Source organism: Euprymna scolopes, chromosome 4 (assembly GCF_053919585.1).
Source record: "Euprymna scolopes isolate OS-2025 chromosome 4, ASM5391958v1, whole genome shotgun sequence".
In the NCBI taxonomy this organism is placed as follows: Eukaryota; Metazoa; Mollusca; class Cephalopoda; order Sepiida; family Sepiolidae; genus Euprymna; species Euprymna scolopes.
In genome coordinates, this window is record NC_136485.1 from 15,048,307 (window position 1) to 15,062,407 (window position 14,101).

A 14,101-nucleotide genomic window follows, 5' to 3' on the forward strand; every position below is an offset into this window, starting at 1 on the left:
ACACAATTTAAAGGAATAAATTGTAAGATGGTCAACATCATGAAATTTCGAATATAAACTTGTCATTCATTCATCATATGCTCTGTAATTACATTGAGCTACTTAAATAAGGATTGGTATATATATATATATATATATATATATATATATATATATAATGTCTCATTTGAAGCAACATTGAAGATTGAAACTGTTTATATTTGGCATTGTGAAATAACTTGCAGCCAAATACAAAAGAGACTTGGGGGAAAAGAAAAACGTGCCATGGCTTTGTTATATTAAAATCTCAATCTATTGAGTAGAAAATATGTCATTATTGAAACGTTTCACAAAATTGTTTACATGTATTAGAGAATAGAAAAAATTAGATTCATTTTTTAAGTGGCTTGATGATGACTACAGTGAATAGCAAGACAATCTGAACCAATTAAAGTTTAGGATTTGGTGGTGAATTCTCACTGACGTCATATTTGATCCAACATTTAAATAACATGTTGACATGTGTTGAACGGCTTTCAGAAACTGACTGTGAAACTATCCAATCTCTCCACAGATCTTTATTTCTTTTTCTCTCAACTATCCCTACAACTTCTTCCTTCTATGTCCTCCTTGGCTTTTCTTTCAACATGGTCATATTATGAAAGTCTCATGTTCAGCACAGAATTCAAATTAATCTCAAGACTGTCAGAATATTTGGGGGCGAGACAAGAAAAAATATTAAGATCTGCCAACTCCAGTAAATGTATTTGGTAAACGTGTGTAACAGATCAACAATGAACAGGTTCTTTTACCGAGATAGACTTGTTTCTTTTAATATATAAGTCTTTTTATCATTTCTTTGTTATCGATAGCTTCCTTCTTACGAAAGCAATATTAGATTCGTGTTCACCGATTTTTCTAGTGGACTCTCACTTCTTCCAGAAAATAAATTGTCTGGATCAGAATTATTTCAAATGGCTGATATACTCAAAAAGAGACAAATCTGTATTTACTTCTCTTTGCTTGAAAAAAAAAAAAATTACTCTGGGGGAAAATGGCATAGTTTAAAAAAAAATTACTCTGGGGGAAAATGGCATAGTTTAAAAAAAAAAAAAAATTACTCTGGGGGAAAATGGCATAGTTTAAAAAAAAAATTACTCTGGGGGAAAATGGCATAGTTAAAAAAAAAAATTACTCTGAGGGAAAATGGCATAGTTTAAAAGAAAAAAATAAATTGTGAATAAATACATTATAGGGTAATAATCTAAAAAAAAAAAAAAAAAAAAAAAAAAAAAAAAAAAAAAAAGTGTCCGGTCAATGTGCATGTTCTAAAAAGTTAGTGCCCTCAATATTGCTGGGTTAAAGAGAGCTGATAGAGAAAAGATAACGAAATGCCAAGGTTTATGTAGGACATGAAAAGAAACTGGAATATTAAGATGTTCAATCCAGTAACATGCAAAAGTTTAAATGTAATGTAAACCAACATCTTGTTAATCTTTCCTGGACGTGGTCCCAAATAGCAGCCTCTTACATACAAGTGGCAATATATCTTGTTAAGGGTGAACAAAAGAAAACTTAATGAAAAGAGGGTGTGAGAGTAATAAAGAGAAAGATGAGTGATCAATTCAGTTAATTACAAATTACAGCTGATTAGAACAATCAAATTTTTCTTCTCAAACATAATTCAATCCTTGAACTAAGGTATATTTATCATGTATTATGCGTTATTAATACATAGAGGAAAATACTTAGAGAAAAACAATTTAATGTAATACATTATTTGTTCAAGACAACACTGTAAGAAATATAGACCTATTATTTTCCCTAAATTTTACCATTTAGGATGCAAATTTGGAAACGGTTTATCAAAATAAAAAAATTTAAGCAAGCAAGATACAAAAGAGCCTTGGATATCAATTTAAATCATAATGAAAACAACTGTTAGCTCTAGGACAGAGCCCCTTTATGTATTAAAACTAACCAAATAATAAATATTATGTAAGTACAGAGTCGAAATTTTGTAGTTTCAGGTTCAATATATATATATACATATATATATATTTCACAGACATGTAGAGTTCAAACGCAAACATTTAAGAGTATAGTGTAACGTTTCCTACCATAGCAGAAAAAACTCGAACTGTGGGCTGCTTACTAATTCCTTCTCTCCCTAGTCTATCTTTTCAATCGCACCCATTCTCTCTTTGCACTTTTTCTTCTCGTCCTTCCTTGTTCTACTCTCTTGCCTTCTGGTCAATGGCACTTCTGTGCCTCTGATACTGAAAATAAGTATGACACTGTGGAATGTTTTAAATTCATCTCTAGACTTTGAAAAGGACATTTGAGATTTAAATAATTATTGTCCAATTTGTGTTAGTAAAAGTTATCCTGAACTTTATATATATATATATATATATATATATATAAAGCTTATATAAAAACGTTACCTTTAGATTCACATAGATTTTTGGGTCTATATAAAATTTATACACACACACATATATATATATATATATATATATATATATATATATATATATATATATATTCATTATAGTATCGTAATGGTTTCATATTATAAGCTCAATGAAGTTATGTTTTAGAGCATATATACTGATTGGCTGCATGCCAATAATCAAAGAGAAAAAACATCAGTCCACAATTTTTTAAAATCTATTTTTTTAAATTTGGTCGAATTATATATTTTTGTGTCCTACAAACGTTTCACACTTAACGAAAACGAAAAATATAACCTTTAGTGTAACTGGCTGCTCATCACAGACTTTCATTTAATAATCATTAAAAAAAATCACAATAACCTAAGATGAAAAAGAAGGTGAGAAAAACCATAGAGTAAAAAACAGGAAAAACTCATTAAAGATGACAATCAGAAAGAAAAAACTCCTCCATACATCAGACATAAGGTGGGTCGAGTTTTAATGTTAATTCCAAGATAGTGGTTTGAGAATCGGCCGACGTTATTCCCAATGTATTGCAGGGAGACTTTTCTGCCATCTTTGGTGTAAGTTTTGTGTTTTCACCTTGCTGTTTTTCCTATTTTTTTTAGTTTTCGTCCATTTTTTAGGGGACTATTATGCCTTTATTATTATTATCATTATTGTTATTGTCATCATTGTTATTATTATTATCACCCTTATCATTATTAAAGTCTCTAATGACAAGCTTGTTAAACTAAAGACTATATTTTTCTTCACGGGTGGTGAAACGTTTGTAAGATTGAAAGAAAAACGACATTAGCATCAACCTATACAAGTGATAAATCTATGAAGTTAAAGATTAAATATTAAACAAAAGAAAAACATTTACAGCAAATACAATCCCATAATTACTAGAAAGGTGAAAGGTCATGATGCAACTGAATCCTTACAATTGGCATATGATCATCATTAAAAAAAAAAGGAATGTCTGAAAGACTTCTAGTAAAAGGTTAAAAGAAAAAAAAAAGAATGTCTCGAGTTAGAAAGTGGAGTTTTCTTTGCTTATCTCAAGAAGACATCTTGGTATTTTCATTCTAAATATTCAAGAAGCAGGTTAACCAAAATAGTCAGAATTCTTTATAATTATTTGTGGATGAAACTTTGCACAGATATTAGGGCCAAAGATTCTTAGCACACATAAGAGAAAGAGGAATCTGGATGAAGTGTGTAAAAAGTTCTTCAAATTGATGCTCGAGTTATGAAGAAGGAGAAAAAGATAGTATTCTAAAATTAGACGAAGACTTTAAGAGTCAGAAATTATTTTTAAATAATCAGAAAACTGAGAGGATAAAGTATTGCTCAGGATGCAGTGAAGTCATTTTAATTTGCATTCACATTTAAAATAGACAGTTCCTACTATAGTCTTTAATTAAAAGTGAGCTTTCTCGCTTGTTGATTTTTATTTTTGGGTGATCATTTAAAAATGTTCTCGATTACAAATCATTTGGACAAGACCAAGTAAATTTTTAAATAAAATGTAGCAAAGTATGTCATCATATTGACAATAACATGGTACAAGAATAACAAATAAAGTTTGATTTGTAGGTTTAAATTAAACTTAGCTGATTTTGAAAATCAGCTAACTTTATATGTTAGAACAGTAAATGGAAGACTGCAAAGAGAAGGAGGAAACAATGAGAGAGGAATAGGAAGAGCAAAGAATCAAGTAAAATTTAACATGATCTTAACGATGAATATGATATCAGGCAAAGTTAGTTAATCAAACAGAAGATGGTTTTGAGTGAAGAAATAAAAAATTCAAAAATATAGATATTGTACAATGGTGACCGTAAATAGGATGAATCTCTTAATCAAGAGTGGACAAATGACAAAAACTCTAAAGCATTGGTCAACTGGAGGTTAAAGTTCATAAATTCATACATGTATTTTTTTTACATCCTTTTAAATAGAAAATATACCAGTTCTCATTTTTAGAGACATTAAAAAAATAAAAATAAAAAAAAATTAAAAAAACAATGTTTAAACTCATTTCAGACTAAATATATATTTTACAACATTTATGCAGCATTAACAAAATTATATGAGTGACTGGGCTTGTGAATGTAACATTCCTTGACACTTCCTCTTCAGAGGAAGTCTGTTTAACCCACTTAGGGTGAATGTCATACAACAAACAAAATGATTGAAAATGCAATGTATTTCATGCAAAACATATACACGTGGTAACTTTTTTTTTTATGTCGAAAGCATTCTGAAATAATGACAGGCAGGAGCAGAAAAAGTAAACATTAAATTAAAAAAGTTGCAAAGTCATACACACGTCATGCCTCAGAACATTCAGAGATTGTGTAGCTAGACGATATGAACGACCAAATAGGATAGATTATGAACAATGAAGAAAAACTGATACAACATTTAGAAAAGAATTATGAAAAGTTTTTTTTTTTTTAATTCTTTAAAAAAACGTTTCTGTTCTTTAAATGGAAGTAAAGCACATTAAAAAAAAAAAAAAAAGCTTTGAACCAAAAGGCCAGATTTTCTCAAAAGACTGGAGAGATGCTTTGAAAGAAAAATGTCCAATGATTGTGGCAATTAAAAATGTTAAGCCAGATGATGATTTATGATGACTATGATTGTGATCGCTATTATGATTGTGATGATTATTATGATGATGATTACTATTATGATGACTATGAATTTTTTTAACCATGTGATTGTGTGACAATTTATTCATGTAAAATGTAATGTTTTCTTTTTATTCCTGATAAAATAAATATTGAAGATGAACTACTAATTTTAGCTGGCATTGTCTGGGATACAGTGAAATAATTTTAATTTTTATTTATAAACGTAAACTTACGGCAAACAACTATTTTAGAATTTAAAATGAATTAGTCCCTTATTTTTTAAGTCATTAAAAAAAAATCATTATCATAGTTTTCAAAATAATTGTAGCTAAGTACATTACTATATGGCTAACAACATGGTACAACAATAACAAATAAAAACTGGCTAATCAGAATCAAAGTTAAACTTGTCATCTTAAATACTAATTATGTCAGGCGACTTTATATATGCAAAGACATTATTTAAAAATCTGAGAACTAAAGACTTGGGCCTAAAAGTTGTATTCATATTTGCTGTGGTCGTCATCATAAAAATCTAGAGTCTGTAAAGAAGAACATGCCGAGAAACTAATAACTATAATAGCATCATTCGAGGAGACAAGAGAGGATGCTAAACGAACAAAGATGGATGATGCAAAGATCAAAGTATAATGTACCGTCATAGTATTGGAGATTCCAGAGCTCAAATTCTGAAAAAAAGGAAATTTAAAATAAAGAAAATGTGTTTTCATTTGTATATTGCATTCATTTCCAACAGAGTATTTATGTTTTTTCTCTTTGATTATTGGACAAAATAAAAAACAAACTGTCCTGCCATAAAAATCAAAAATACAAACTTATAACATAGATTTTAAGCAAGTTTGATATTTTTAGCAAGTAAATACTTCAATTTCTTAGATAAAACGAGAATTTGATTAATCTATATATTAATATGATAGTGTGTTATTTTCTGTGTTATGCTTACATCCAGGTTGTTAAATTGTTATGTACTCCCATTTCTAGTCATAAATAATTTTATCAAGAATTCTTCATAAGTTTTGGTTTCAGTTTCAATTATGGTTGAAGGAACTCAAGTTATATATATATATATATATATATATATATATATATATATATATATACTTTATTTTAATAAGTTTTTATATATATATATATATATATATATATATATATATATATATATATACTTTTTTTTTATAAGATTTATTTCGGTATCGATTCATGCAAATGCATACAAATCATATGGATATATTTTTTTACTTTTGAAATTGCAACTTTATAATATACAAAAATCGATAGAAAATTAACTCTATAATAATATATGCGATATCTGCAAGAATTAAAATATTATATTTAAGCTTACTTTATGACCAGGCTTTGCCAGGCGTCCCTGCTAGCTTAGATAAATACTTTTGCAGTTTTAATAAAAAAGCTACAATGATATCAGAGTGTTTCCATTTACACTGAACATCTACAGAATGCCAACATCAATATATTACATATGAATGAGTCCCCTGTGGAATTTCCACAGGTCCCGCTAGTCTCTTATTAATCAACATTTAAGTTCATTTTTTTTTAGTAAAAAGTCACTTATTAAGGCTTAAAGACTATTCGAGGATAAAACTTTATGGAGATGAGTAGATTAACAGTTGAATGACAATACTATGAGAATTGAAGATCTATACATTATCACCTGTTCAAAACAGGCAATTCATAAAATAGTAATTCTTTCCTCTTTGTCAAATACATCATGGAATGTGAGGATTAAAGAATAAAATTAGAGGGGGGGTTACAGGTTGCCAGGATGCACTTTCTATTCTTTAATTATTTAAGGCCAAAACAGAATAACTATTATAATGTGTACAACAGACTCCATATACAACAACAACCATATCCATTATATGATACATGTTCTTCAATCAACAATTTCAACTGTCAAGTATGTTTTAAACTATTTTTGTGTGCATGTTATCTGAAATCAGCGGATCAAAGTTTACAATGCATCAGATTTGTTGATGTAATGGTTGTTGTCCTTAGTTACGGGATGATTGTGCACCGGCTGGTGGTTTCTGTAGAATGGAAGCAAAGTTAAGTTACTGAAATAAATCACAGATGAGGAGGATTTATCTAACTACATTTATATTCATTAAATAACTGTATCTACCAAGCATTAACTAAGATACAATTAAATCATTTTAGCTTTTCACTTGTTCGTATATTTTTCCCGCCTTCAAAAGTATTAAAGAAATGGGACAGAACATTATCCCCGCACATCAAACTGTGACCACTATGCAACCAATTTCATGATTTGTATTTATTTGAATTATATAGAAATTGTTACACATACACTATTGTCGTCCCCAGCAAAAGCCGCGTGTGACAATAGAAACTGAAAAAAAAAGTTAAGTTCTATTAATGATAGCGAAGTATATTTATTTACACATTTCTACAGGCAAGCAAATTACAAATCAGATGAAATAATTTTTTTTCAAATTCACAATCTTGATGCTGGAAAAGAAACCTATATAAAAAGGGAATTTAAATGAGAAAACATACACACACATACATAAACATATTACACACAAACACAACTTACCCTAATGCAACTCATTTTTTGTAAATAGAATTGAGTTCTAAGGTACCGGGTACCAGCACCATGAATTTTTAAATAAACTATTCATGAGTTTCGACTCACTGTTGATATGGTTACTACGTCCAGCCACATTAACGAGTCATGAAACGACAAACTGTCTGAGGAATAACTATACACACACAATAATATATATGGTCCAATCGATAATGTATTTGCTTACGAACTTAAGTTTTGCAAGTTCGCGCCCAGTACACAGCATTTTTTTTTTCTTTCAATAAAATAAGATGGCACGCGAGTCCCATTTTTTTTTTTTTATTTAACCCTATTTTACGACTGGCAAACGCCGGGTGCCCCCCCCTCCGTTAGTACACACACCCACACACATATATATATCATTCAAACACGGTAGTGTTTGAATGATATGGTTAAGTGGCAGTTTTAGTCATTAAGAACTGCTTTAAAGCTTCACCGCTCATTCATTTTCGACCAAATTTCAAACAATTATTGCAGTTTATAGATCATCTTCTCAGCTATATTGTGAAAAAAAAAAATGTTCAGTTTTCGTTCAGTAAAACAAAAGTTATGATGAATTTACTGGTGTTCAAAATCATAAAAAAACGTAAGGAAGTGTGCGACGTTTTATATGACTGGTTTTCCTAGCAACCATGTTACTTCAGCGACTACTGTTGCTACCAATTCACTGTTCTTGCAAAAAGTAAAGTAACAAGTGAAACAGAGAGAATGAAAGGGAGATAATTGGGGGGGGATTTTATTGAAAGTAGACGAGTGCCATACATTGTTATTACATATGTTTATGGAGGCAAAAAATAAGACTGAAATTAAACAAAGAATAAGTGAATAAGTGAATTTATTGGAAACCTGGAAAAATCATCGATTACAATAGAAAAATGCGAGCATGAAAAGTAATATAGTTAAGCTTAAATATGGAAAAGTAAAGGACAAGATATTCTAGTAAAAATATAATAAACTTATAACTTAAAATATTGCAGCATTAAGAATTTTTTTTTAAATTAAATTTATAACATTAGATAATCAATTCTTGATACATTCACAATTTTGGAAGCTTTTATATATATATATATATCTTCATTACATATTATATATCTTCATTACATATATTACATATAACCACCCTTTATCCAGATTTCTCTGCATAAATCATGTACCATACCATGGGGCAATTGGCCAAATCCGGAGTAATTGCACCAACTAGCTAAAAGTGCTCATTTGGCAATCATGCATATAAAGAGCATTTTTTTTTAGTTGGCACAATTACCCCAAAGTATGGCTTTACAGTAAAACTATTTCAATAAATGCACTGACCTTTGATGTTCATATTTTTGTTACTATTTATGTTTTCTGAACCATGCCCTATTCTTCAAATACCCACTTATATTTATAGCACTAACGTTGCACAATCGCGCTACCTTAAAGAATTTTGTGTTGTTAATATATATTTGAATAGAAAATTGAAAACTTATTTCAATAATACAAGTGTGTGCGTGTATATACACACACATATATATATATATATATATATATATATATATATATATAGAGAGAGAGAGAGAGAGAGAGAGAGAGATAAGAGAGAGGGGGGAAGAAACTGACTATTGAGAAAGTCTAAGAACATTTCAAAGGAAGAACTACAAGAATTTTAATCAAAGAAAGATGATGATTAAAACAAACTACTTCACATCGAAATATACAGAAACGCAATTGTTTAACGTATGCTTTTAGAAGAAAAAGGCAAGTTAATGATAGAGAATATTTTCTAAACCTTTTACCCATCGCAACAGTTGGTTTAAAGAGGACTTCGTTTTCAAAAAAAAAAATTCTAAAAGATGATGTAATGAAGATAAACATTTTTTTTTTTTTTTTAGATATTTTAAATCATAGCATTGAAAAAACTAAACACCACAAAATACCATTATTTAGCCACTTGCCACTGTGGTTGGACATGAAATTATGTTAATATAAGGAGGGAATAACTCTCCTGATTTGGAGGGGGGGGCACTCTAGAAGTGTACAGAAATAGCCAAGATTATATGAATCAGCATTCCTCAGTAGAAGCACTTCAGGCAACCAGCAAGAGCCGCCACCACCACTACTCCATTTCGAAGGCATAGGTAATATGTGGGAAGGTGCACCAACTAGGATTAGGTCAAATCATACCTTATTCTAGATAAAAAAGTGTTTTATCATTCAGAACAGACCCTAGGTTGTCAGAATGATGTCATGAAAATTCACATACCTTTGAATTTTGTGAAATACATATTAGACTTCAATTAATAAACATTTAAAGGATTTTAAAAACTTTTAAAGGTCTTAATGTAAGCACCACCCATTTGAAACCGTGAAGGTTTTCGATACACATATCTGATCCATTATTATTTAACACTAATTAAGCAAGATTCTCTGAATTTCAATTTCTTAAGATCATTTAAGCTTAAGCCTTAATTAAAGACTGTTTTCTAGAATTATTTTAATCAAAATTGGAATGAGGATTCTAGACACAAGGTCCATCATAGCTTGATTTGAATCTTCATAATGGGGGAACCTAAAAAAAACTGTCCTGTTCAAAAAAATTTACCTGCCCTGGGACGAGTATTTTCCAATGACTTCTATTTTACTGTTAATGTAGGAGAGGTATCAATTCTATATAATGCATTAATCGATAGTATTCTTTATTTTTATCATCATGTCTTATTTTTTAAAGTTTAGCAAGTAAGTTTTACAATAAAATTGTACTTTCCTCATTCTTTTATCTGAACATTCCAGCTCACTGTCCAAGAGAAAAACATACTTTGGTTCTATATTAAGCCCAGAAAAGGCACCTACCTTTGCTGGTGACATTGATTAAACCGGATGCTTAGCACTTGTTGCTTTTATAAAAAGGAAATTTAATTCATTTTGCTGATTTATTTTTTTCAACAAATTTTTAAAAACCTGATTGGAAACTAGTACATGACCATCCATCGAAGATCCAGAAATGGCCTTCTATCTATCTATCTTCTATCTATATATATAAAAGCGAAAATGTATGTATGTATGTATGTATGTGTGTCTGCTAAAAACTTGACCGACGGAACAAAAATTCACAAACTTGGTCTCATATGAAAGCCCCACCCTTCGGATGACAAATATCGAAAAATTGGCCCAAAAGGACCATCAGAAGTGCGTCAACTGATCGATTTTCTGCAGGGGGGGGGGCAAAAAAGTGACATTTTAATGTTAAACATTACATATTTTTAAATCGATTTATAACTGCCCCAAAAAATACGGGCGCCAACTCTTCTACATAAACTATACACGGGGCCGTTTATTTTGGGTCAACTTGTATTGAAAACCCGCTGAGTCATGTCACGTGATTTTGACGTCAGCAAGCTGTAATGGCAGTCTGAATTTAAAAAACATTGTTGCTATCGTAAAAAAAAATTTAACCCTCCCACAAGCTAAACTATGAACTTCTACGCTATGACAACGTTACCAAAGTTATTAGCACGTTAAAAATAGTTAGATACGATAGTTAAACGAAAAATAACAAGCCAAAAATGTGAAATAAAAAAAAAAAATATGCTTACAAAAAATATTAACAATCAAAGTTTTTACAAAAAAACAAACCCAGACGCCATTTTATTTTTTAGTAACACTCTTTAGAGTAAGGAAGACGAAGTGAGAGAAAGAGAGAGAGAGAGAGAGAGAGACGCAAACAGAGAGAGAGAGAGATGCAAACAGAGAGAGAGAGAGAAAAAAATGTTAACTTTTTCACCCCGAAATCGACAGGGGGGGGTCAACAACGCATGCATCAGATGACGTCATGACGTTGTGACCTGATTTACTTTAAATAGTTGAAAAACCGAACAAATTTCATATATGTCGCTTTAGCTCAGGTAGTTAAGGCCTTGGTTCATTATCTAAACGTTTTGGGTTTTTAAATTTAAATATTGAAACCTGTATTATTTAAAGCCATTTTTCACGTAACGTTCGTTTTCCTGTTTTTTTTTTTTTACTTCGCTTATTCTTAACGACACCCCAAAACACCCGGGTACCCACCGATTTTTTAAATTTTAATATCAAAACTGGCTTATTTAAGCCATTTTTCACGTGTTCGTTTTTCATCGTTCGTTTGCCTTACGTTAGTTTTTTTTTTGCGTTTTTTTTTTTCGATGTTTTGATTACCCCCTCCCCGCTTAATTAAAACGCTGTTTTCTTTTCTTACTTCGCTTATAACAATGCTTACATCGTCATCGTAACGCTCGACGACTTTCAAACATCTTTCATTTATTCGCTTATAACAATCCTTCATTCTGGCTGGCCGATTTTATTTTCAAACTTCGCCTCAGGGCTTCGGCTTCGATCCTACCCCCCCCCCCCCGGTTTCTTTTTTATTTAACACCACACACACCTACAAACACCCGGGCAACGCCGGGTACCCCTCGCTAGTATTAAATAAAAATAAAAAGGCATGGTTCATAAAGATTAACACAGAATGGTTATCAAGCATTCTGCGCTATGGCAGTGGAGATTGTGTTCTGATTTCTACTCTCCAAAGACTAAACCTACACCAACCATCCTTCTTTAACGACATTTCTAGTGGTTTGGACATACAGCTCGTTGACTCATACCCAAGGACCTATCTCCCCCACCCTATTTGCTTGGCTGGCACAGCTGAAGACCTGAGCGACAACAATTAAAGATAACTTGGCAGTACTATCGGGCCCACAAGGAGTTGATCTTCGGCATTCGAATCAAAAGTGGTTAGTAATTAACTGCAACCTGACCCAGGATCATCAAATTTGAACTGCTATGGTTCAAAATGTAGTTCATGTTCAGGAGGAAGCCAGCTCAATCCACTCAGAATAATAGCCACCACAAGTACGAATAGTAAGTCAAAGTATCCAGCTACATAGCTTTTTAATGGATAGATGATCCAACCTATGTGATTTTGTACTGGATGGAAAGTCATTTTGCAGTGAGGGTGGAGATATTCATAATATGAGTTTGTAGGGAAAAAAAATGCAAATTATTTTATGACAGAGAATTTTTTGAGATGATGATTGATAATTAATAACTACTGTTCTCATCTTGAATTTTATTCTCTCAACGTTTCAGCCGATGTAATCACCAAGCTTCAAAATTGTGTACAGATTCCAGAGTTTGATAAAAAGATTACAGAGTTAAACAAGATAGCCATGATGAATGTCAGAGGTTATAATGGCCGAAACGTTGTAAGAATAACATTGAGGATGAGAGCAGGAGTTTCAATAATCCTAATAATACTATTTTATTTACATATTTTAATGTATTTTTTCAGAAAATAACAATTACCTCTCTCAAATACAATCAAAATTGATCTTCAGGAAATTAAGAAAATGGCTAAGATTTATAAAAATAAAAAATAAATAGATTTGTTATTTGTCCTTAAAAAACGCCATCTGATAAATGATCGTTTTACATTAATTTGTATACAAAATTAATTTGTCAGTCTAAAGTCAAAAATGATTTTGTTTTTATTTTTACTGCCAACTTTTTTAGCTTGTTTACATACACTAAAAACAAAAAAAAAATTCATTTTTTTTTTGCATAAATTAACAAAAGGTGCAGAGTTCCAATAATACTATTTTTGTTTTTTATTCAGCCACAGATTAAAAAATGTAAAAGCATCAAAAAACAATCATCAGTCATGGATTAGAGTTGGTAAAGCAAATATTTATTTACAAGAACCTTCAAAATCCAATCTATATCATACAATGTAAATAATAAACAAATATATGTGCAGAGATGTAGAAATATATGTGTTGGTGCCCAAGTACGTCCACTGGTGGTTATAAGAAACTTAGTTTTTGTCAAGCTATCCCCTAGAAGAAAGCTAATGCATAGAATAGCAGCTGTTCTACTAAGTCAGTTATCTTGCACTTTGTATGTCTGGTGTTTTTGCAAGTGAGAATCAATGTGGGGCTGTGAAAGCTGTACTCTGTTTAAAAATCTTGCATGAGTATTGTTGTCGTATTGTCAGGGTGTATACATATATATACATCTGCCCTCTAGTGGTTAGATTTTTTGAGTGTATATGCGTGTCATAGTCATCTATATCAGGCATGTCAAACATGCGGTTCGTGGGCAGCATGCAGCTTATTGTAGACATGTTTGCAGCCCACATAAATGATCTCCCTTTCCCCCACAACTAATAAGCATAGGGTTTGGTACTTTTGTGGGAGAAGATAATTTTCAGTCAAGTCAAATCGTATTAAAAAAAAACAAAAAAAAACAAAGCATTTAAGCTAAATCATAATTTAGCCTAAATGTTTTTTTTTGTTTTTTTTTTGTATTGGTGCACCTAACTACTAGAATTAACTAAAGTTTCCTTATTCTAATGTAAAGCATTTACGTTTTTAAAATGATATTTTTTATCGTATGGG

General features: G+C 30.8%; 1 protein-coding gene across 5 annotated transcripts in view; it reads right to left on the bottom strand.

The window, feature by feature from the left end:
- Positions 1-14,101, bottom strand: part of LOC145266716 (activated Cdc42 kinase-like) — a 386,827-nt gene that overhangs the window by 179,874 nt on the left and 192,852 nt on the right. For 3 of the 5 annotated variants that reach the window (XM_080122648.1, XM_080122641.1, XM_080122645.1), the window contains exon 3: positions 5,722-5,754. The exons of the other annotated variants lie outside the window; for them this stretch is intronic. In XM_080122648.1, coding sequence (XP_079978774.1) covers positions 5,722-5,754 — 33 coding nt within the window. The remainder of the gene's footprint in view (positions 1-5,721; positions 5,755-14,101) is intronic. 5 annotated transcript variants of the gene reach the window in all.